Source organism: Passer domesticus, chromosome 2 (assembly GCF_036417665.1).
Source record: "Passer domesticus isolate bPasDom1 chromosome 2, bPasDom1.hap1, whole genome shotgun sequence".
NCBI lineage: Eukaryota > Metazoa > Chordata > Aves > Passeriformes > Passeridae > Passer > Passer domesticus.
The window spans coordinates 79804895-79830603 of record NC_087475.1 but is presented as its reverse complement, the minus strand read 5'-3'; the positions used below and the strand labels follow the sequence as shown (position 1 = coordinate 79830603).

General features: G+C 43.9%; 1 protein-coding gene across 1 annotated transcript; it reads left to right on the top strand.

The window, feature by feature from the left end:
* Positions 1-153: 153 nt before the first annotated feature.
* On the top strand, positions 154-25129 carry PANX1 (pannexin 1). The gene is made up of 5 exons (XM_064409490.1): positions 154-422; positions 9691-9830; positions 18762-18985; positions 20457-21127; positions 22806-25129. Exons 1-5 carry the CDS (start codon positions 242-244, stop codon positions 22889-22891), a joined length of 1302 nt encoding a protein of 433 aa, XP_064265560.1. The 5' UTR covers positions 154-241; the 3' UTR covers positions 22892-25129.
* The last annotated feature ends 580 nt before the right edge of the window (positions 25130-25709 follow it).

The following is a 25709-nucleotide window of genomic DNA, read 5'->3' as shown; positions in this document are numbered from 1 at the left end:
ATCTTTAAAGTCCAGTCTAACCCAAGCCATTGTGCGACTCCGTGACCGCAGGGCTCCCGGCGCTGCCCCAGCACCCCTCCGGAGCCGCAGGACGCCGCTGCGCCTCCGAGCCGCCCCGAGCGGGGCGGGGCCGTGCCGCGGGGGCGTTCCCGAGCCGAGCCGGGCGGGGCCGGGCGGGCCCAGCCCGGCCTAAGCCAGCGCAGCCCGGCCCGGCCCCCAGGCGTGCGGAGCCGTGCCCGCCATGGCCATCGCGCACATCGCCACCGAGTACGTGTTCTCCGACTTCCTGCTCAAGGAGCCGCCCGAGACGCGCTACAAGGGGCTGCGGCTGGAGCTGGCGCTCGACAAGATCGTCACCTGCATCGCCGTGGGGCTGCCGCTGCTCCTCATCTCCCTCGCCTTCGCCCAGGAGGTCTCCATCGGTAACTGCGAGGGCAGCCGCCCTCTCCCGGTTCCCGCGGCGGACAAAGGGCTCGGCGGGCGGGACGCGGCGCTCGGCGGGGCTCCCGCTCGGGCAGGGCACGGGGCGCCTCTGGGCCGCGGCAGGGAGCGCTGCCTTCCCGGAGAGCATCCCTGGAGCACTCACCTGGTGTGCCGGGCTGCCCGGCCGCCTCCCCGCGTTACTCGTGCCCTCCTCCTCGCTGGGCCATGCCCTGGCCGCTGCCGTTCTCCCGGCTCCTCCCGAGCAGGAGCCGTGTCAGCCCAGCCCGCGCGTCCTCTCCGCGGGAGCGCTGAGCCGTGCCGCCCTTTGTTTCCCGGCGCAGTCCGGGCCGGAGCCGGGATGTGCCCCGGGCGCTGCCCGTCTGCGCCGCTCCCGGCGCCGTAGGATGCCGGTGTCGCTCAGCTGTCAGGGACAGGTGCCACGGGGCAGGGCTGTCAGAGCTCTGCCCGGCGCTGCAGGCGGCTCGGTGGGGCTGGTGACCCGCAGGACGGGCAGTGGGAGAGCTCTAAAGCTTTCCGCTGCTCCTGTCCCCTCCTGCAGCTGTTCCCGCTCAGTTTTCAATTTCTGCTGTGACTCGGTAGATGAAGCTATGCTTTACAAGTAAAAGGCCAAGTTCCCCAATTATTTTGCTATCTTTTTATTTGCCAACCTCCCCAAGTTACAGAATTGATCATACAGCATCCCTTGGCATGAGGAGTAGAACAAATGATCTTTAAGGTCTCCTCCAACCCAAGCCTTCCTATGATTTGCTAAGAATAGCACTATATGAATGAAGATCTCAAAGGTGTATATATGATGCTGTCCATTTTGAGACAGGGGTGAATCACAGGATTTCCAGCCTTCCAAAGAGGCAGCTCAATTTGCTGTACCTGTATGGCATTCAGTGTCATATACCTGATCTCCATCATCTACAGGATTGCATGTCAGGAGAGTGGAGACTGGAATGGGACTTTGGATGAGTGGTGAATCTCAAAGTGCAAAGCCATCATGAGTAGCATTAGTCAGATACAAGATTGCTTGAGAGATAAGATGCCCCAGATTGCTGTATTTGCAAGCAGCTACACCCCTATTGCACCAGATTGCTGTGGCCCACAATAACTGTGCGGAGAAGTGAAGGACAACCAGACTGGGAATGCTGAGACCAAATCTGAGCCCCATGGCAGCTCTGTTCATCCAGAAATTGGATGGAGACATCCATATTTCTGCACTCTAACCTGCTTCTTTTAGTTTTATATCTGCTACTGATATATGCACATTTCTTCCTCTTAAAGCAATGAAAAAGAGGGTTTGCATTTCCGTACAGTAGCTTGTTTGTGGGCCCCTTAATTCTTCTTTCTGCTCTAGAATTGCTGGATCCAGTTTGAAACAGTGCCTGAGTACTAATTTTTCTTTTATTTGTTTAACTCCCTTACACAAAGATCAAACACAGTTGAACTGCAGAGTTCAGTAAAGTGTGCCTTTCTTTCAGATGAGTTAAGTTCTCATCTTTCAGTTATTTCAAGTTGAATCTGTGAGTGCAGTAAATTCATCAAGCAAGAATAAAAACAAGGGCTGCGTCTTGCTAGTGTTTCTTTTTGTTTATAATCCCGAGAACCTGTTAGAAGGAAACACTGGCTTGAAAACTGAGCTTTTTTTAGTTGAAAAAGAAATATGCAAATAAATATGAGAAGTACTTGTTATTGTTATTTCCGGGCATGGGTGAAATGGCACCACGTGGTGTCCATACAGAAAGTGATAGTAAATCAGCCATGCTGCTGTGACAGCTGTCACCTATTGCCCACACGGTCCTTGCAGCTCAGCAGGCTGGCTGCTTGTGGGACACCCCAAAACTGCTTCCATTAAGGCATTTGGGGGAGCACTGAGGATTTTAGGGACTGGAAATGCTGCTTGTCTGTGCTCTGGTGTTCAGCTGGCAATCAAATAGACAGCAAGGTTTGTTTTCAAGCACTTTGTGATCTAATTGTGCTCAGAAAAAGCTCAGGAGTGCTAAACTGAGCGGAAATGTCAGGGTTCATTTTTAGGTCTGAAAAAGAGCAACTCAGAGGTGGGTGTGAAAGCATTTGGAGGAAATAACCTGCTCAGAGTACAAAAACTGAACACCCTTTCCAAAAATGGATGCTCAGCTCCTATTTCTGTTGGGATAATTGCATTCTTCCCACCTCAGGTTCTCTTGGCACCTCATCCTGTCAGCTTCCCCTCCTGCTGTGCTTTCCTGTTCCGTTGCAGTGTGGTGTCAGACAGCTGCAATTTTCCTCCTACGTGTGGTTGCTTTTAATTATGCAAAATTATTAAAATGCTTACAAAGGCTATGGAAGTTTTCTGAATCCGCCAAGTAACTTCTAGTTTTGATGGGAGTTTCAGGAAATAAATGAGACTCCAGCTGAATCACAGAGGATTTCTCTGCTGGGGGCATGGAAAACCCAGCTGTAGCACCCAGCCAGTGAGCAGTGCTGAAATTCTGGAGTTAGTGCCTGTGCCCTGCTTTGCTATTCTTCAGGGACAGGAGGAGAACTAACCCGAGTTTACTTTTTGCTGTATTTTAAAAACCCATGGTCATTTGTAGTTTTGTGTGGATTTTAAGCTGGTTCTGGTAAGTAGTTAAGCAGTGACTGATCTGTTGTCTGCTATCCCTGGGAATCTTTGTTGCTTGAAATCCTGCACCTGTTACCTCTTTGCAGCTACACCTTGTTTTATACAATTTTACATAGTTTTATGCAATTCTATATATACTGGGAATAGGAAAATGGAAATAACAATAGGATTGTGAGGATTGTGTTGTACGCGTATATTCCTTGTATTGTGGTTTGATATTATTTCCTTATATTATTTGGCAGTTCTTGAGTAAATGATACTAGAGGTAGTCAGGTAGTGTGGTAATAGAAACCACCTAAATATAGCTAAATCAGCAATTCTTCTTACAAAGGGAAAAAAAAAAACCCTGAAAGATGGGGCACCTCAGTGTATAAGCCAGAAATGAATAGTTTTATCTGTGCCATTTTTAGTAAGAACAGCTCTGAGTCAGGATTGAGATTCCAGTTTCTGAACTCAGATTGTGCATTGCAAGATGTGCTTTCTTACTGTAAACACTTTGGCTGAAAACACAGATATTTATTCCCAGGGTACTGCTTGGAGCAGGATGCTGTAGCCCTAAGCAGGTACAGCCAGAGGAAATTGAATCAAGCTGCTTCATTTTGGCCTTTGCCAAAATTCAGCTTAATTCTGGAAAAAGTATCAGTGGCTGTCTTGGGTTGCAGCAGAAAGAAAAGCATATGTGAGCTGTCCACTCAATATCAAATATTTTCATTTTTTTTTTCTGTAGGAAGGCAGCTGTGAGCTGCTCATCCAGGTTTGTCACCAAATGATGTTTGACCTCTGCTTCCAGGCACAGCTGTGTAATGGGCAGCATTCCCTGCAGCCTGTTTGGGAGGTGATGGCTGGGAAGGGACCAGAAGGGAGGGAGAGAGCGGAAAGAATGGAATTTTGTGGTGACCACAGCAGCCCTTACATGTTTGGTTTGGGTGTTGGTTGTGCATGGCTCATACATAGCTGGGATGAAGTGTTTACACAGAGCATCTCTGTTTTATCGTGTAAGGCAACACCTTGTAAGCCTTTCCAGGACACAGAAGCCATCACATGCTGAGTGTAGACAGCTGGGAAACTTGGTTATAATCATAATGAAGGCGTGGTTAGTGCAGCTGGCTTATCAGTTGTGGCAGGATGCTGGGCTAGGAAGTACCAGACCGTGGGCCAACCCACAGTATCTGCATGAATCTGTCAAAATGGAGATTTGTTGCACTAAAACCATCTTATTTCTCTCTGGTGCTCTCTGGTGCATCTTACCATGCTGGAGGATGCTCAGAGGTGGGAAGGAGGAGCTTTGCCTTATGCTCTGCACACCACGGGGTTAATGTCCCCATTGACCACTTTGGACTTGCCCAGTGGTGGCAATCCTTACTTGCCCTGCTCATTTTTTACCCAATTTGTGGGCTCTTTTTTTACCAAGTTCAGTTTTTTTTTAGTTTCCATCCTTGCAGTTGGCTGCCTGTGGGATTTGAGGTGCTCTGGCTGGCAGAAAACAGAGTGAAGTGTGTTAGTGGGGAACTCTGGGTGCTGCATCCCAGAGGCTTTTGTGGGAGCCACGATGGCATCAGTGCCCCTTACTGCATGTCCAGCTGGGCCTGTATCTCTCTGTATAAGTTAATCATGTGTCTGAAGCAGTCATGAGAATAAATGTGTAGAAAAGGGGGAAAAAAACCCCCACCCAACTGTGAGACTAAATCACAACAAATATACTGAAAAAATAGTTTTAACTGTTGAATTGGGCTCTTTTCTTCTCTTGTACCTCCCTGTTTGGTCCTCCTTGCTGATGTCCCTCTCCCTTCACATTCACAAGTTCCTGGGAGGCTCTTTGGAAATAATCCTGTCTTGTGACTTTGTAAGAGCTGGGGGCTAAAGTTGGATTGGGTGTAATTAAGCCAAAGACTATTGCTATGGCAGCTGCTGGCTGAGAGCTGGAAAAACGCCTCCCAGTGCTGCTGGAGCAGGCTGTGTGCTAATAGCTGGCTGTTGCACACCTTGCATTTAATTCAGCAGGATGCTGTGAAACCCAGGGCGTTAGTGAAGAGCTGAGACAGCAAGTGTGTGAGTAGCCTCAGCCCAGAGCAGCCAGACAGGCTGAGAACTTCTGTCAGAGAGGTGCAGATCCCAGCAGGATACACTTTGGCATGTTAGGAGTGCTCAGGAGCATCAGGTACAGGCCTGCCTGGGCAGCCAGGGCAAACTTGTAAAAACATTTGCTTTAATATCGAGTTCTAAACTGTCATTGTGTGAGCATCTTCAGCTGTCAGTAAGATTTTTTTCTGTTTAATTCATATAGAGCCAGCTTTACACTTCCCAGGGAAATGATGGTAAGCTGCTTTAGCTGCCAGGTAAATGTAAAAATCATGGGCCTGTGGTGTTGCCTGAGATTTGTGGTACCACCCATGCTGGCAGGGAAGCTAGATGGTCATTGCCACTGTTTTGTAATGCTTCTCCTTCAGATTAAGGGAAACTTTATTTGTTTTCCTTAAATCTCAGTGGTGGAAATTTAATTCACAATTCCTATTCCCAGTGAATCAAAAAATTTATCACTTGATAAATACCCAGTTCTTTTCCCACTGCATGATTTTGAGACTTCTCTGAGGGGTAACTTGCAGCCCTGTGGAGAGAGAACTATACCTGCTAATTCCTCGGACCCACTGCACTTAAACATTGTATCACCTGAGCTTTACATTCTGCTCCTACTCCTTTGCCAAAGTACCCCTGGGAAGAGGTTCCCATTTGCTCCATACTTTCTTCTTCAACAGATTCTGTTTCACCCAGCCTTCTACTTTGCTCATTCCTTCAGGTCTGCTCTCCACATGTACATTTGTTTCTTCTTTGGTATGCATTGGGATGCCTTTTTTCATTCTTTAAAATAATTATTTTAATGTTGGTGTGGAGGATGTATGTTGGATGGTGCCTGGCAGTCTGTGCATTGTCTGTGTTGTGCCTTGATTTTCTTGTTTAGGTTTTTGTTTAGTGGCTACTAAAGTGCATAATTCTTGCTAGAGGAAATCAGATATTTGGGTATCATGGCAAGTTCATTTTGCCCTGTGGAAAATTATAGTAAAAATTAATGGCCAGGTTTTCCTCCAAGCGTATGCAAATCTTTTTGCAGTAAGTGCAGTGTATTAGAACCCAAATAATTACTTACTGAAGGTTTAAGCCTATCAACTGCAATCATTTGATCCTGGTTCAAGAAAAATAGTTAAGCCTATGATTAACATTGATTTTTGCATGTCCTGTCTGATAGCTGCAGTTTCTTAATTAGATGTATAAGTCAGCAGAGAGGTTTTGAGCCACTGAAGGGGAAACCAGTCTGGCTTGCTGGATTTACCCTTTCTTTTGTAAAGGATGCAGCCAGAGGGTGCTGATCCCTCAGCTCATCCTGACTTGGACCCAGCAAAGCAGTCCAGTACTGAACAGGGATTCTCCTTTCAATCTGAGATTTCCTTGAGGTTCTGAGAGTTTCTTATCATACACAGATTTCCTGCATAGGAGCTGCAGAAGAGCCAGTTACAGGGGATAAAAAGGTATTCCTGGTACAGACGTGGAGGCAATAGCTGGAATTTTGTTGGCAAAACACCCATGAAGATGTGCCACAGCTCATCCTTGCTGTGCACTGGCTGCAGTGACTCAGGCTTGTACTCTGCACTCAGTTGCATGCCTGAAAGTAATTCCTGCTGCCAGCAAGCAGCCCCATCTGGTAATCTTAGCACTCTTGGAAAAGTGTCATTTCATCATAAGTGGCTGCACACCTGCTGCTGCCTTAGTTTTCTGCAGCTCTTTTGGGGGGTCTGTCTTTAGGACAGCCATCATAAATGGCTTTTTTTAATCCTCATTTGTTTGCAAAAGTAAAAGTCAAGTCCCTCTCCAAAGCTAATTTAGTATCAGGAAATGATTACAAAAAGAGTCTGTTGCCAAGAGTAATGATAAATTGGCCAAAGACTGTTGTGGCAACTGCTTAACAAATGCAGTCTTTTGTTATTCCTCATCCTTCTTGCTTGTATATTTTATCTCCCTGTTGTTATGGGCTTGTTAGCTGCTTTTCTTTTTCCCAAGCTATTACTTGTGGGAGCAAGGGACAGGAATGGCTTCGTGTCACCAAGCCAGGAGGCTGTTCCTGTGGTAGCAGAGGACTATTAGCCTCTCATAAACCAGCCCTGTGCATAGCTCTGTGCACAGCCAGTCTGTGGAAGGCATGTAGCCCTGTGCCAAATTTCTCTAATAGAAACTACAGATTTTCTTTTCAGCTTCCTCCAGAATAGTCCAACATAAAGTAAATTAACTCTCTATATATACTGCTGTTACTCCTTTGGAGGAAAGAAGGAAGGAAGGGAAAAAAGATGGAAAATCATGACCATTTTCTCAGGCATGTAATGGTCTGTGTTTTGTATGAATGATGCACAAAAATATCTTCCCTGTATAAGTCCTAATATTACTACCATTACTGCAGAGTTGTAATTTGAATTAACGAGTGTTTACAACCAAGACTGCAATCAGATAGTTAAAAACCAGTACAACAGGTGGAGTGCACCACTGCTAGAGGCTGAGCTCTGTCTGCTTGGCTCCCAAGTCAGGTTTTTCATGTCCCTGCTGAAACACTGGGGGTTTCAGTGAGTGCTGGTCTCTGCTCTGCTGCAGCATTGGCATTGCTGTAGCTATTCTGGTATGAAGCTGTGCACATGACATTTTGGAGCAGGAGGCTGGCTGCCTTTTTCATCCCTAGATTTGGAGAAGAGGCATGCCTGCCTTTTTCCTCACTTCTGCCTTTTAAACACTCCATCACTTTGAGTGGTGTTCCACCCGTTAATGAGAATGAACACAGGGAATGTGTTTCTTTTTGTGGATACACAAACATGAATAAGACAAAGCATCTTTCTGAACACTCCATTGCTCTTCCTATGAAAAGGTCCCTTGTTTGCTGCTCCACACTGGGCACAGCCACCAGTAGGAGATTGGTTAAATGATGAGAGCAGGGCATGAATGGTCCCTATCCAGTGGACAGCAGACATTAAATGCCTACTTTTTCCTTTGCTTTCTTTCCCCTCCCCTTTTTTTCTGCAATATATTGTTTCTTTGGTTTCCACAACTAATGGAAATAATCTGGAAAACAAAAACTTCCAAGGCTTTGGAGGAGTGCAAGTGCTTGTGTGGTGCCAACTTTGCTAAATCACATGAGCTCTGCTCTGATAAACAGTAACTTGTTTTCCATAAGGGAGACTTGTGACAAGACAAACCATGATGATCAGACCATGTCTTTATGATACTACAGCCCTAGAAATAATTATAATAGTGACTCATATGGAAAGGCTTTTATTCATAAAGCTCCTTGACTATGCTACATTGTAAAGAGGCTGTACAAGTTACAAGGCAAATGCAGTTGGTTCCTTTTCCAAAAGAAGTTGTTATTCTCTGAAAACTAAACTAGCTAAAAGGCAGGACAAATTAAACAGGCTTATTTTATATACTTACTCCCATAAAGCACAGAGCAATTCCATTAGCATAACTTAGATTAATGTGTTAAAGGGAAAAAATATAGCGGATTTTCCCGTTGGTCTTTTGATATTGGCAGAAGTGTTGATCTTAGAAGAAGTATTCATGGAAGAGCCATGTCCACTCTGTGTAATTATTTGGTGAAATGACTGTCCTGTTGCAACATTTCTGAAAGTCTGGTGGAAATGTGTGTGTGTTGGGGGGATTGCTTTCACTATCAAAGCTGCAGAAAGTTGAACCTCTTCATCCTGTTTTACTGGCATTACCTGAAGAGTCACTGATACTCCATGCCCCATAACCACTTTTCCTTGTTGAAGTGTGCTGTGGGAGGAGTCACCTGGTGCCTGTGAGTGGCCAGAGCAGAATTTGACCCTAAGGCTGGCAAATAGCTGCTCTGGCTGTCAGCTGGGGCCTTGATCTTAATTTGAAGCTCCTGAGCAGCTGGAGAAATCCTGGGAGTAAATGGGAATGACAGTGGTATGCATAGTCTTGGACACAAAACATCACTGCACTGATGAGGAGGGGCCTGGCACCCTTTGGAGGTGTCTGGGGCCACAATTTCTCTGCCAAAAATTACAGGAGGAAATCCTTGTTTTCACAGATATAACTTGAACCCCTCCAAAAATGTGCAGTCTCAGAGGCAGAAGTAGCAGCACCCAGGGAAAACCTGCCCTTCCATCATTGCAGGGGCTGCTGGGCTGCAGGAATGGTGTTTGAGGTCTTGTTAGAATAGACATGTGAGCTGCAGGTTGTGCTTTTGGGAAGCTGTGACACGATGGTGTGTGATGGTGTTTGTTGCCTCAGGCCTGATCTGGTCACACTTTGTATCTGTTAGTTCCTCTTTGGCCAACCTGGGTTAACTGCAAGTGGGAAAGGTCTTAAAGGTCACATTCCCCACAAGACTTACAGAAACAGGCCTAAAAGATGTTCTAATGTGCTGTCTCAACCCTTAGGAACATCCTTAGATGGATCCCTGTGGGAGTTACAGCCTTTGGGGGCAGTGGGAACTCAGGACCCTCCTCCCTGCAGAACTGCTGGGCTTTGTCTGATGGCTTAACCTGATACTTCGGATACCATAACATCTTAAACATGGGCTTTTCTTCCTAAACTTGTTTTCTTCTTATTTTAAAAAATCTTTTGAGGCTGCAATAACTTTTGCTGTGTTTTCCCAGGTGCTCAGATAAGCTGTTTTGCACCCAGTTCTTTCTCCTGGCGACAAGCTGCTTATGTGGACTCCTACTGCTGGGCAGCTGTGCAGCAGAAGCAAGCATCCCACAACAACTTGGAAAACATACCCCTGTGGCTGCATAAAGTAGGTATAGGTCTCAATCTCCTTGCAAAGTTATTCCCATGTAGAAACCTACCTTTGTCTCACTTTTCTTGTTTCTCTGCTCCGCTGTAGTCCTTGCTTTTGACTTGACTCTCTATTTTTAGAATGTTTTCTTTCCCTTACTTCCAAAGAGGGTCATACTAGAGAAGGTATTTTCTGCTTTTAAATAGAGGGTCTGAAAAAATAATCTGACACAAGAGAAATGTTAATGTTGCTGTGTTGTCCTGGACTGAATGCTTCACCTGGCTTTAGCCAGGAACTGTTTTAAAACTTGAATACAGGACACAACAACTGCTTTAATGCTTGTAAAAGCTTCTTTTAGGAAAACAAGGTAATAAAAACATTTTCTGTTTTTATTGTATTACTCTTGGCCAGTTGTGCACGGAGAAAAAGACTTGTGGCAGATAGACATTTTGGGGGAGATGAAATTAATCACTGGTACCAACAGGTTTAACTCCTGTCTTCAGCGTGCTCTTCTGCATGTCCGCAGGCCAACCATGAGCTGGCTTTCATTGCTTCAGGTAAAGCAGTATCATATAAAGCACAGAAGGAGATTTATTTCATGGGTTAAAAGTGCAGTAGGTATTAAGATACTTGAGCTGGCTCAAAGCAGTTAGCTGGGGTTTGGCAGGAGTTACACGCTGGGTTAATGCCATGACAATGCCTGGAGCTGACTCAACTCGAGAGGCAGCTTTGGCCTGCTTGAGCAGTGCTGATGCCAAAGTCAGAAATGCTTGTTGGGCTCTGCAAATTTGTGTTCTGCTTTCCTCAGCCCTTTTATTACTTGCTCCTGCAAATAAACCCCTGGCACCTGGGAGCAGAGGAGAACCTGGTGCTAGAGGGAGCTCAGGTATGAGACCAGCAGCACCTGTATTTCTGGCTTTTACTTCTGAGCCTCAGATTTTATTATCCAGTCATCTGGTGGTATAATCTCTGAGAGGCTATTCAAGGCTGTCTCTGATTTGTTTGCTGACTCAAATCATTAGTTGAGGATTTACTTTTGTCTTCTCCAATTAGCTCCACTGATAACCTTGACCCAATAGGTATGTGTTTCATGACTATTAAAGCCAGACTTTGTTGGGTTCTGGCCTGGAGTCTTCCTTGCACAGTGAGGGCTCCACTTCACTTCAGCCAGACCTTCTGCAGAGGCCATTTGAAGCTGCCGGAACATCTCACAGTGCTGGAAACTCCACCTGCAAACCCGGATATTTTGCTGCCCCTTTCTCTTGAGGGAATGAGCTCTTGTTATCCAAATTTTTAATGTTGAACTTCATGTGATAGTCACCTGCTAATAGCATTAAGTCTGCATGTTTACCAGCCACAAATAGCTTAAGCACTCATACTTTTATGATGCAACCCATGTTAATTTGCTGACTAGTGCTGTATCAGAAATTGCTGCAGTTCTCCATGACGTGTATGGTATATGGTGTTTCCTTGTAAATATCCTGCAGACTGTCTGTAGGAAGTGCATCTGCTCAGCTGAGCCAGGGGCTGTACCAGAGGCTGGTGACTCATCTTCCTAGATCCATGATTAGCCACCCGCCCTCTGATCCAGACACTGGGAGCTGCAGATGCTCTTTGGAGGTCAATACTAACTAATATACTTGTGGTTGTTCATCAGCCTCCATGCTTTACAAGTTTACAGGGAAGGAGTGGTGTTACAGCTGTTTAACAGTGAACTTTGCTTCCCACTCTGGTATCTAAGGCTGTTCTTTGCATCCAGGGCCAACTGCTGCTCAGTGCCTTGGGATCACTTCTGCAGAAAGACTTGGGTTCCCCACCCCCTGACTCTTGCACTGCAAAATATGCACAAGCTCATTGCTCTGCAGATTTTGGCTAGGTAATAATTTTAAAAATGGCCAGAGCAGCCTTTTGGGAGCACAGTGATGTTAAGGAGAAAAGGGAGACTTCCTGTGCTCAGGTTAGTGGAGACCTGACTCTGCATCTACAGGGATGTGCACAGAGGGACAGCAGGGCTCATTAGGCCCAGTTATTCTTAAAACAACACTCAAAACTTTTTTCCTGCTTTCTGGGAAGCAGAGCTTTTATTTGCAGGGCATCTCAGGTTCTTTCCAAAACTCTGACTCGCTTAGTAGCTCACTATATTGGCATGCTGGAAGGCTCCATAAAAAACACTTAAGGAGGCATTATATTAAAGTTTTGGTGGAATGAGATTGTAGGCCCCATTAGTGATTAGAATGGATGGATTTCCTTCTGGCATACTCTCTGTGCTCTGTCAGAAGTACTGCCTCCTGTGGCAGTGCTCAGAGTGGTACAGAAGGAAGCAGGAGCAGGTAGCTCTTTGGTGACAAAGCCAGCATGTAGTAACCTGCACTGCTTTTGTTCTCAACATCTGGTTGTTCTGGAGGATTATCAAACTCTCCAGAGGTGGATTTTTTTTTTTTCTTTCCAGAAAAACTGAAACCTTTCCATCTCCCTCCTATTTCAGAGTTCAAGTTTGCTCTGGGGTTTTTGGTTTTTTGAACAGTAAAATGTAAGTTTCAGTTCTGGGCACTCCCTAAATCTTGGCACCTTTACTGGTTGTCCTTTCTGCTCTAGGAGATCTCTCCCAGGGGTTGAGTTTATCAGTTTGGAAGCTGAAAAGGACCATGCTGCAAACTTCTGGGTTTCTTGACTCTCCAGTGGTCATTGTGCTCCCAGAGGGTGCCCAGGACCTCTCTCCATGGACAACAGGAGTTCTGAAATTTCCAGTGATCATGGAAACTCCTCACACTGGATAACCCTTAGCAGGAAGCAAAATGAGTTGTGTACTAAAATGCACAATTCAATGAACAAAATACCTGCAGATGAATATAAAGAAGAGACTGTGGCAGGTCCTGCCTGTGTTCTTAGTTTAATGCTAAGATTTCCTTCTCTTTGTCAAAATGATTATATGGCTGAGTCCTCTGACTCCTCTTCAGGTTTGCCATTGATGAAACTTTCCCTCATCAGGCTTCACTATTTCGTTGCCTGTGTTTTGTTATGGGATAGATCCATTCAGGTTTAATTCCCTTAAGAGGTTTCTTGTGTCTGTCTGAAGTGTCAGAACAGAGATGTTGGTTTCTAGAAATGAGTGGTAAAGACAGACAGTCAGTGGTGATGGGGATGGAGGAGTTTTGTACTTGACTGCCCTGTGCAGGTAGTTTGCTTATTGTCTCTAAAGATGAGTGTTCCACCTGACAGGTTGTTTTTGTAAAACTTGTCTTGATCCTTAACTGGAAGGAGAAGAAAAGCTTTTGGCCATTGTGTGTAGGCAGTCCTCTCAGTCTAGTGGAGGAGGAGAGGAGGGGACTGCACTGTGAAGCCTTTTTAATCCATAGTGCACAGAGAAATTTATAAAAACTCAAGCAGGAGAACAGTGAGCATCATCTTACTGGCTCTTGATAGCGACCAAGCAAGTTGAGGGGTGGTTGAACACTGAGTGATGACCACTTTATGGCCCTGAAATTTGGATTGCTAGGATGGATCTGCCTATGACCAAGAGTCTTCTAGGGATTTTTTTAATAACTGTATGTTCTAGTCTGCTGTTAACTGGGGAGAAGCGAAGAAGATAAAGGTGAGCAAAGAAGAGGAATAGGGTTGTTCAGAAAAAAGGAATTTGTGCTCATATGAAATGCAGGCAAACAATTCATCTGACTGAAAGAAGAGGTCTTCACCTGTGGCACAGCCAGGAGAGGTCAGTTGTCAGGCTCAGATCTTTCAAAGTGCAGGACAAGTGCTCTGGGACCTGCTGAAAGCATTGCCTACAGAGAGTGGGTCTGCAGTCTTTGTATGCATGAAGTAAAATTATACGAAAACTCTTTTTGTAAAAGAAGTAAAATTAACCATGGACCCTAGAGTTGTTCTTTGAGTCGCTTGTCTGTGAATACACCAAAACAAACCTTGGGGTTATTTATTATATTGCTGGTACAGTTATAATTGTGATTTTTACCTGGTTCTAGTGACTCATTGTTTGTGCAATGTCTTAGTTGACTGAGGGCTCCTCATGTTTCACCTATAAACTCTTCCCAGAGAGATTAAGGGCTGTCAGAGCAAGGACACCCATATGCAGATGCATTTACAAATAATTTTGTGAAAGTGTAGTGCTAGAGCTACTTCAGTCTGTTGCAGATGGAGTCATCCACTTCACTCATAAGAGAGAAGCAACAATGTGTTGATATAAAGCAGAGAGTTAATACAGTTCAATAAATGTGAATGTGACAGGGGTTTATCGAGGTTCAGTGGGAAGATACATTTCATTATTTAGTGCATAGAGGATAGAATGAGAATTGTTGGAGAGACCCTCTTGTTGAGTCATGAGGTTCAGAAAGGACTCCTTTGTATTCTAAACTTCTCAGAGGGGAGTTCAGGTGTGGATGGGTTCAAACTTAGCCCCAGACCTCTCAACAGTTTATGTCTAAAGGATTTTAATGTACGCTGTCAATCCTTTATATCACTTAGCTAAGACTTCAAGCATGCTGTTAATCACCTACAGACCGTGTGTTACAGCAAGGAATAAATTGGACTGCCTCCACTGGTGATGATGGCTTGAGCTGATTGAAACCGGTGAAGAACAGTTTTGAAGCTGTATCAAAAAACAAAGTATGTAACAGGAGGGACAAAGGTCACATAGGGTTTGAGATTCTCCTGTGGGTGGGTTTGGAGACAGGACAGGACCTCATTTAGAATGATCAGTCATTTGTAGCTGTTTCTGCTGAACACCTCCCATTGCTGCAAACAGGAACAGAGGAAGTTTAATGCCTTTGCTTCTGGAAACATGTAATTACTGCCATTAGCCTGTTTGGGGACTAGTGCCTTTGCTTGGGCTTTTTCCAAAATTGGAACTGAAGAGGGAGACATCTCACCACGTTCCTGTATTTTAATGAAGGCACTTCAGTGCTTCATTCTTTTAATTGTCTGCCAATTAATAGTCTCAAAGCTGTTACCCAGACCTGTGCAGCTCAAGTTTTGTGCTGTTGTACTTAAGTCACTCTCTGAACATGGTCAGGTAGATGAAAGTCAGAATGCTTTCAGTCACTTGTATAGTGTTTGCCCAGAGGAAATAGGGACTAAGGATACAGCAAAATTAGAAAGCTGTTGTTGTCTAAATACCATTAAAGTTATTTTCATCTTCTTCCAGACATTTTTATCCAGACCCTGGCAAGCTTTCTGTAGATTAGGTCCTTGAAAATGCCCTTTGCGTCACTCCACCAATTCCAGCTATATTTTTTTTTCATGATAAAAGCATATTTGAGGTTATAAAGCAGTTATTTTAAATGCCCTTCTAACTTATTTGCTGTGTATTTACTTCACCTTAGCAGAGTTGAAGCTGCTGATGACAGACTATTTTGTGCTTTAGTCTGATTTTATCTTCCACCTTTGGGGAAGTGTGGTGCTTGTGCATCTTCAAAAGACAGCTTTGTGATTCCAGCACTTTATGTGCTTCTGCAGATGGACTGCTCAAATGCCTCTTCTCTACCCATGCACGTGTTCTTGCTGAACAGTAGCTGAGTACTAACAAATTTACTGAAACAGCCTGGAGTGTGTACAGGGCTCAAGGGCTTGTCAAGTGAATGACGTGCAGTAGTACAGGGGCAGCCTCTTGGCTTCCAGGTGCTCTGCCTCCTTGGGAGCCTGCTGTCCCCCACAGTGTGCCATCAGACTAAGGGCCAAGCAAGGCACGAGAACCTGCTTCCATCATCCTTAGCTTTCAGGAGCTCAGCAGGACACAGCAGAAAACTTACAGGGCACTGCAGTTTGAGTCCCTGTTGCACACACTCATTTTGTCCGTCTCATACGGAATATGTTGAGAAGGAACTTGATAACTACACAGCAAAGGAAAAACTGAGTTTCACTTCTTGGCCAGTGTCTTTCTCTGCATGCCTTTGACCATACAGTTCTTGGGATCCGTGACACTTCCTTCTACTTCAATGCTCAAACTGCCCAAGACTGAAGGGGCATTTCCTCCTTGTGCATTCGGCGCCTTGGGAGCAAATAAACCATCAAACCATAAACCATAAAAGAAAGGCTGATCCCACGTGGTTGTCTGTGCACAAATACCACAGGGTCCTCTTCTTAGAATGGGAAGTCAGTATGTTTGACTGTCAAATATAGTCAGATGAGCTGGACAACCCAAGTCTGTTGCTCCGAAACCTAGGACTCATGCCAGATGACTTTGCATTTTCACTTCTGCCTGTCACTCAAGGCCTTAAATTTTAATGATTCAAAACAATTTGCTGGTTATCTAAGCCTATTGTTAACAAGTGGAACAAGTGTATTTTTCATTTTTAAAAAAACCTGGCTCTGAGAAGGATGGAATTGTGCATCAGGTGCTGTGGAAAAGGTGACAAATACAGACTTCTGTTCTCAGACAAAAAGAGCTGCACTAATGAGCGTGTACTGCTCTGGGTTTGAGACTATTCAGAAAAGAATTGCATAGAGTTCACTTCTGCTGCCATAGGCTGCAGCTTTGGGAGTGGTGAGAGTCTGGTGAGAGGAAGCCCAGCAAAAGCATAGCAACTGTGCCTTTTTCCCAGCAGTGTGATGCTGCTAGGTGAGGAGGCAGTGGTGAAGGAATTGGGGAGAACAGGAGGTGCAAGATGGCAGAGGCTGTTTTTTTAAGGCAGCACCCTAATGAGGGCGGGCTGGAGGGGGACATGGGAGGACGTCTGGGATAGAGCAAGAGGGCTGCTGTCAATATGCTGCACAAGTGCAGAATTCTTTTAAGTTAGAAAGGAAGAAGTGGAGATTGGAACAATGGAGGTTTGGGGCTGTAACTTTAGTGTGAAAACTATCTTACCTCTTACCACATGTCTTGTAGTACTTGGGGTAAAGAGATCTCTAGGATTGTATGGGATACTGCTGATGGTGTTTCCAGTTTTGAGGGTCAGAAAGGGAATTAATAAATCTTGTTATGCCTGTAAAATTTGAAATGAGTGAGTACTAAATCCAAGTGGTGTAAGCCAATGTAAGGCATTTTGGTTGCTCCTTACTAAATCAGATGTGTCTGTTTCTTTCCCCACCTGGCATCAGTGCAAGGTGGCTCAGAGGTGTATGACACAGCTGTAAGTGAAGTCAAACAGGCTTTGCAGCTATACAGGCAATCTTAAGCATTTGTTAAGTCCTATGGAAAAATGTGGCAGCTTAGAGGAGCTTAGGTAAGTATAAGATAGGTTCAAAGACAGATTGTTTCTATTTCTATGTAATACAGAATTCAGAGGACTGTTAGAGCCTGGACATGAAACCATGAAGTTTTGGGTAAACCAAGGCATCAGGACTCAGACCTGGTGGCATTGTCCACAGTGATAAATAAGAAGACCAAATTCTTGTGTTGATGATGAAATGTCCAAAATACATGGACATGCCAGAGGTTAACATCTCAATTGGAAGGTCTGCAGCTGGGAGCAGGAAGATGATCTGATGTTATCTGTTGTGTGCAAAGAGGAGGGAGAGGCAGTAGTGAGGGTAGAGCTCTGCACAGTTTTTATGGGCTGCTGTGGGTAGGGGGAGTCAGTCATTTAAGGTCTAATACAGCATATGCATTCCTACTGCCAGTAATAACACAGGATTTTGCTTTAATGGTAGGTGATATTAGAAGTAATTTCCCTGAATAAAATGTTCCATAACATCAAATTACTTACTTTGTGCATGCAAAACTTTAATCTCTCTTGATTAATGCAAACACAAGTTAACATAGTTATATTAGGCCCAGATTTTCATCTTGTTAAATACCTGCAAATGTACGTGTAGCTTTTCCACTTGCAGTGATTAATGACTTCAGTTCAAGCTTCCTCTAAAAATCTCCACTGGCTTTGCCAATGAACGTGCATGGGCACATGGCTGTAACACTTATGATGTCTTATATCTGTTTCATATTTGTTCAACTGATTTGAAGTTCCTTATGAACTGATGCTAGATTTAAGTGCTTGCTAGCAAAAGCTGAATGTAATGAATTAGGGGTTGGCTGAATTTGCAGTACATTTCATTACCAAACTGCTTGTCTAACCAGGTCTTACATTGTGTCTCTGTAAGGGTAATATTGTGTATGATTTTATGCTTCTAATATAATGTCAGAGTACATAGAAACACCATCTTTCCTGCAGCTGGGAAGAATTAGAGTTAAAATTGCATGACAAAAACTATTTGTTGATGAATAGAAGACAGATGGAAAAACTTCAGACTTGTATTTTATACCTACTTCAGCCCTTTCCCTAAGCAGTTGTGACCATGTAAGGGCTGACTTCTCAGTGCTGCATTAACACCAGACCACTCTGATACTGTGTGTTGGTTCCCATTTATGTGTTATGTGAAAATATTTAAATACCCTGAAGTATTACATCCACACCTCTATCCTTTACAGTCACTGGGTGCACTCTGAAGAGATGTGTGTTTGCAGGCAGAGGCAGAGCTGTAGCAGCTCTATTCATTAACCTCCTGACAGCTGATGGAAAGCAGGAGAGATTTTGCTGGTATTTGGAGTGTTTTAGTTGCTGTGAGCAGTGGTGACACATTGGGGAGGGAGAGTTGGGTGATGCTGTCTTCTTTCAGCCAGGACCTCTGATAGCTGCTTTGCTGTGCTGGTTGTTTTTTTCCCAGGGTAATGCTGTATTTCTCAATGTCAGCTCCAGTGGTTCTGAATATGCAGAAATTGTTACCAGGATTGAAAATGTCATCAGGATCATGGCACCATTTTTTTTTCCCTTCGGTGTGGGAAGCTCTAAGCAGTAGCAAAGTTACTGGAGCTGTCTGAAAAGAGATTTTGCTTCCCTGCATATCCCAAATAATCACAAAAATGGGTTTTAGTAGAAGGATTTAAGTAAAATTATAGGGATTTGATAGGCCTCTAGGAAACATAATGCTTATGGGGAGTGATGGTGATAGGCTAAAATTTTACTTATGCAGGTGACGCCTAATCAGGTTTTTTTCTCCCTGCAGTTCTTCCCATACATCCTTCTGCTTGTTGCTATCCTGCTGTATCTACCATGTTTGTTCTGGCGCTTCACTGCAGCACCTCACCTGTCCTCAGACCTGAAATTTATCATGGAAGAACTTGACAAAGCCTATAACAGGGCAATCAAAGCTGCTAACAGCATTCGAAGTGGAGAGCCCAGAGAACCCACTGACTTGATTCCAGCTGCTAATGAGAACTTGACACAGAGGTAAGATGTTGGGGCTTGGCTTTCTCTGCTCTTCAAGTTCCTAACAGATGTGACATCTGTACCCACTTAGAAATTTCCTGCAAAGATTTGAATGGTGACCTGACACAATTTTAAGTTTGGTTAAAAAAAAGAAGATATCTGAAGTGATTACTTTGGCCCTTGAAGCTGGAACTTATTTTCTTTTTTCAAAGAAAACATGTAATGAGCTCTTCAGATTACTTATTGCCTGAGATGTTCTGGTTTCTTTAGTTGCAGTAGGTGTTAAGCAGTTTTGCCCACCACAGTGTAAGAAAAGAGATACTTCAGTCCTCAGTTCTCAATGTTCTTGACAGTCGCTTGCACACTGTCAAGTTTCTTGTCATCTCCTGTTCTTTATGATCTAGGTCTGCAAAGCTTCTGATCAGAAAAATGATTAAAAAACCCAAATGTCAAAACCCACAAAGGCGACCCCCTCCCCTTCTGTTCAAGTTGGTGCACTGTTCCAACAGATCCAGATCCAATTCCTCTTTCCTTGTAGGTCAAGGGTACCTGTTTGTCTCTGTATGTGGGGTTATGAGTAGTGCAGCAGTCTTAGGTCTCTGTGAAATGTGGAATAAGGTCTTGGCAGTAAAAAGCCTTCTAGTGTTCTATTATTGAACAAGTGCTTGGAGAGTCTGCTTTTCTGCATGGATTTGCTTACTGCGCCTGTTTTGTACTGGAAAAGAACAAAAATGCTTTGTTGCCATGAGGGCTATACTTTTTTTTCCATTTTCCATTGTTTGAACTCTTTTGTTTCTTAAGTAACTTTTCTGTATTAGAGTGTTGATATTTCTCATTTATCTGCTATTCTATTGGTTTTCTACTGACTTCAATAAAACTACCCGTGATCTACCTCAATAAGAGGATGTGAACATCTTGGAGTGGGTCCAGAGGAGTATTATAAAGATGAGTAGAGGGATGGAACACCTCTCCTACAGATACAGGCTGGGAAAGCTGGGGTTGTTCAGGTTGAAGAAGTGAAGTGTCAGGGAGACCTTAAAGCACCTTCCAGTATCTAAAAGGGATATGCAAAAAAAACTAGAGACGGGGTTTTTAGAGGGGCATGTAGTGATAGGACAAGGAGGAATGGCTTTAAACTGAAAGAAGTAGGTTTAGATTAGGCATTAGGAAAAAATTCTTCCCTGTGAGGATGGTGAGGCTAGCACAGATTGCCCAGGAAAGTTGTGGATGTCCCACCTCTCAAAGTGCACAGGTTGGATGGGGCTTTGAGCAACAGGGTCTGGTGAAAGGTGTCCCTGTCCATGGCAGAGCACAGGGACTGGGTGGAAATGCATGATGTTTAAAGAACCCTTCTAATGCAAACCATATTGTGATTCTATGTTTCCAATCTTTTATCTCATTTAGAGAACTAGGTTTTGTTGCTATTTTGGGTAAGCGAATGTTGCAGCCTCTGATCTATATGATTTGATGGGTTTTTTTCTCTCTTTTTCAGTTTGTGGGAAATATCTGAAAGCTACTTTAAATACCCAATTGTGGAGCAGTACCTGAAGACAAAAAAGAATTCCAAGTGCTTAATAATTAAATACATTACATGCCGTTTGCTCACGCTAGTAATTATTTTCGTTGCATGCCTTTATCTGGGCTACTACATTAGTCTCTCCTCTCTGAGTGATGAGTTTCTGTGCACTATCAAAACTGGGATCCTCAAGAATGACACAACTGTTCCAGAAGTGGTTCAGTGCAAGCTTATTGCTGTTGGTGTCTTCAAGGTACTCAGCTATATGAACCTGATAGTCTATCTGATGGTGATGCCCCTGGTAGTGTATGCAATGTTTGTTCCATGGAGGTGGAATTCAGGTGTTCTCAAAGTGTATGAAATCTTGCCAACTTTCGATGTTCTGAAACTTAAGTCAAAGCATTTTGATGACTTAAGCCTTTACCTCCTCTTTCTTGAGGAAAACGTGAGTGAACTTAAATCATTTAAATGCCTCAAAGTGCTGGAGAACATTGCAGTTTCTGAGAAGTTTGATGTCATGCAGCTTTTGGTAAACCTTGGTACTATTAAGACTGATACCATAGATGGGAAGCCAGGGACTGCTGAGTTGGAGAAGCCTGAAGAAACAACTACAGAAGAGCTGGAAAAAGATGGGACAGAGTTACAAGGTAAGCTATCTAGATGTGTATTCCTACCAAAAGCTTACTAATATATTTTGTAAAGGTAATGGACCTGCTTAGTCCTTGCTATGTTGCCTGCTGTGTAAGTGCTGTAACCTCAGAAGAATGTGGTGGTGTAAGTCTGTGGCACAGCTAAACCCTGACTGGGTTGGTGGTCTTTGCTGGCTCCTCTGCTCTGGCACTAACAGGCTTCATTCAGCTCTTTGAACTTCAGCTACCTAAGTTAAAGTTAAACTTAGTTAAACTCTCCCTGCACAATAGGAGAGCTCCAGGGTGGGTTGTGCTTGAAGCAGCTCCGGTGAGAAAGCTGCTGGTTTCAGGACATTTCTTCAGAAATTGGCTCCAAAGTGTAATACCTGCTGCTTCTGTTTCTATTCAGGCTTTGGCAGAAGTTGTGGGTGAATATAAAAATAAGTCTGATGCTCAGAAATGCTGCTGGCAGAGGAACAGGAAATGACAAAAGAAGGGAAGTGGGACTGGGATCAGTGGACACACTCCTGTTCCCGCTTTCATAGAGAGCAAGGAGATTGACTGTAAAGTGATTTTTATCAAAATGGTCCAAGTTAATCTGGATTGATGCAACAGTTCTCGGATATCCCATCAATCTGCACCTGAGCAGTCACTCATATACAATCCAGTCTAGGATTCTGTCCTAAAAATTGTGGCATATCTTAACTGTGAAACCAGTTCCTTCCTCAAGTGCAGAATTAGAGAAGCCCAATATCCAGGGAGAGGTACAAACCAAAAGTGATGGTGCTTTAAAACATTTAGAAGCTTACCTGAGTATGTGAGCACAATGCTGAGATGAAGTTCAAGAGGTGTTTCAAAGGTAGGAAAAGAATAAATCTATTTTCTCTTCAGAAAGCTATGCCCTGTAATTCATAAAAAAGAAGCATCAGTACCCAGGGGTTAGCTGTTCCTCTGTCCTTGAATCAAGCAGTTGTGGTAGGCTGAGATTTGGACAAGTCAGCTTATACAACAGGAGAACAAACAAGCAGAATTCTTTTTGAACTAGAAGAAGCCCTTTTGGCAGCCAGCTCTTGTGCGGCAGCTTGGAGTAATTCTGACAGCATATATAGCTTTTCTTTCAAATCTATCCATTTTTGAAATGACAGGTGGGTTTGGAAGTGAAATATAAGAGCCTCAGTGGACATCTGGGCTCAAGGAGCTGAAAAAGTTAATAGAAAATCTGACTCATTTCTATCTGAAAGCAGAATTTTTGACATTGTTTTCACCTCACGAAAACACTTCAAAGATCTGTTTTTGTCTAGATCAGAAGCTAATGCTTGATGCTCTGTTAAAATGGATTGCAGAAAGAAGCTTCTGTGTTCATGACCAGCTCGGGCTGGTGCAGCCCCTCTCCTTCTGCCTGGGGACAGCTGCAGGCTCCACACCCATCAGCAGAGCTTCATCCACAGCTCATCATCTTTTCCTGTCCCTTGTGGTGTCAGCAGGTTTTTATTAGGGGCTGTGTTAGCAAACCAGTGGTACGTGCTGGCTCTGGCAGAGCGATGTGCAGGGCCCCCGGGTGCTGGGCATGGGGACAGTGGAGGCAGCACGGGACAGCCAGCAGTGCAGCACAGGCAGGGGGCAGCTCCTTTGTGCACCAGAGGCTGTCGAGTGCTTTGATGGCCCTTTCTCTTCTAAAACTTTGCTTTCTCTTCAGTTCTGACAGACCGTGATGCAAGTGGCAGTGTGAACACGAGAGAAGACAAGAGACTTCGCCAAAGACTGATAGATTCTTCGTGCTGATGCTTCCCAGCTGCAGGAGCCAGGAGCCCCTTCCCTGGGGAGGCTCCTCCGCTGCGCTCAGCGCAAGGTGCTGCTCTTTAATGCAACGTTCTCAGTCCCTGACAGTTCCCCAGAGGCCAAACTGGTTTACAGACTATTTGTTATATAATAATCGGGAGTCATGTGCCTGAAAAAGCATGTCGTACTCTTCTGTTATTTATTAAAAAAATCAAGCCACACATGAGGAGGAGCAAGAACAAAACAATTCTGTCATGAGTAACAAGTGCTGTGCATTGAATGCAGTTGAAGCTGGCAGCTGGACAGAGCTTGCTCCATGCTGGACAGGAATGGGAAACATAACCCTGCAGTTAGCAGAAAGGTATGGCCACGTTGCATTCCAAAGTGTTGCTCTGCAGAAGTGGCCATTGCAGTTCTGGGGTTTAAGTAAATTAACTTTGGGGTCTCTGACCTGGAAAAGTGGGGCTGGGGTGGGGTTTTGTAATGAATCTGGTTAATCTGTCCGGGATGGTGGCTGCCACTGGTACTGGCTGTGTCTTCATGGGAAAATAGAGGTTACCCTATTCAGCCTGAGATGTCTTGGTTAGCCATCCCAACATTGATGTCTGGGATTAAGTACTTGACACTGGTGGAAAAGAAACTACAAACAGTTTTAGTGTTAAGAAGGTACTGTAAATATTAGCGATTTGAATTCTCTATGTATTAATAAATTAATATGTTTTAACTTTTTTTTTTACAAAATATAATGATGTGTAAGCTAAGTGTTCGTTTAATTTCTATCCCTCAGTTGTTTTGGTCTTAGTGTCTGATAAATCCGCCTTGGAGTTTTGGACTGAAGATCAGGGAAATTGGTTATATTTTTGTAATGGTTTATTGAACTTGTTTTGTAATGTTTTTATGTGTAGAATTTTTCTCAGTGTGTTTGTAGTATCAAATGCAATATTAGTTATGCTGTTTTCCAAACCACACTTGAAAAGTGTGGTTTACTTGCATTAAAGTAGCACCCAAATGCCTCAGCAGAGCCAAGCACCCAACAGCCAAGGTGAAGTAGATGTAAATACTATGAAAGGTTGTTCTCCACCACACACATTGTGATGTATTTTAATTAAAGATGCTTAAGTGTATTGGAACAGACGAAATAAGAGGGAGTGTTTGTACATAGGTTTGTTATCAGACCATCTGGAGAGAGTAGAATTCAGCTTTAATGTTGTCCCTTCTGCCCAAGACCTCAACCTTCACTGAGTATTAGAATGACCTCTGTCTGGAAATACTGGACGCAAGGTGAGGTGGGTGGGGAGAGTGAAGCACCACAGTGGCAGCGTATATCTTTCACAAATGTGTTATACTGACTTGTTTTTCTGCATTCTCCATGAAAGTGAAGTGACTTACCCGTCACCTCTTCCAAGGTGGCTTTTTAAACAAAGGAGGATGTCTTTTATAGCCAGGTAGGACTTCCATTTTCCAGTTCCTTAGTGTCGCCCACTTCTGTGCTCTTGTCTGCTAGCACTCTCCATGTGGTTGTGGATGAGGAGCAAAGAGGAGTAATTGGTGTTACCATTTTTGCACAGAACACTTTATGTGCTGCAGAAGATTTCAGAGATTGTGCCCATACTTGAATCTGGCAGCTGCTGTGAACAAGTGGATCTGAAAGTGCTGCTGTGCTACACTTAGGGCTAATATTACAAGAACTCTTCCATTTCCTTATGGATTTCAACTAAGACAAGCCTTATTTTAAAAGAAGTCTTTAAAGCCATAGTTTTATGCTACCTCTGCCCAGGACAGCAGCACAGCTGTAATCCTAATGTCTCTTGCATTACCAGCACAAAACAGGGCTTATATTGGACACTGGTGGTCCACACTGCTGAATTTTACTGCCATAATTCTGCCACCAAGCCTATGATCCCTTTGACCTTTCCTAGATTCTGTCTGGCTATGCTGATGTGTTGCTGATAGTCCTTTGTATGTAGGCAGTGCAGGTGCACATTGTGCATTGTATGTCTTGGACAAGGAGCTGTAGTGCAATACTAAGATTTTGTGATGTGGATGTGTTTGAACTGTTTGATGTAAGTGGGAGCTCTCAGTCTTTAAAATTCAAAGCTCCTGAAAGCCACATGTTCATGTTTCATGTTGGATATTTACCTAACTTTTTACTAATTCTCCTTTTGTATTTAAAAATATGACTTGCTGCAGTGAATCTGTTGTTGTCCTCTAAAGTGTTCAATAAAATGCCCATCAATCCTCCTTGGTTATTAAAATAAAATCAATTTTGTGAACTACAACAGCATAGGCGTCCGAAGGTTCCAGGAATGGTCACGTGTTGCCATAGTGCAAATACATGTGGTCTGATGCTAAACCCCGAGAAAACATTTTGGACAGTGGTTATAATTCTGCTCTTTTTATTTTTGTTCTCATAAAATTGTCAGAGCAACAGAAAATGTCAGCACATGGTAAATAGCATATCCACTATGTAATTTACTATCTACAAATTTGCCACAGTGTCAGCACATGCTTTTCAGCTGTATCTTCCTGTTTTAAGATGTGTTTCTGAACTGCCCAGCTCAGTTCTACTTATGTTTTAGTGGCACTGCTGTGGTTTTCCATTTTCAAAAGATGGGCTGAATGCCAGTTTAGGCCTTATGGAAAAGAGTCCATCTTCATCCCCTTCACCACTCTACTCTTTTAAATATTCCTCTTCTAAATTTTCCAGAAAGTAAAACAACAATGTCAAGGTTCAGGTTTGGTCCATGCCATTCCTTCTTGCCCTTTCTCTCTCCACCGCTTGGGTATTAAAAATCCTCTAAATGCAGGAGAGTTGCAACTG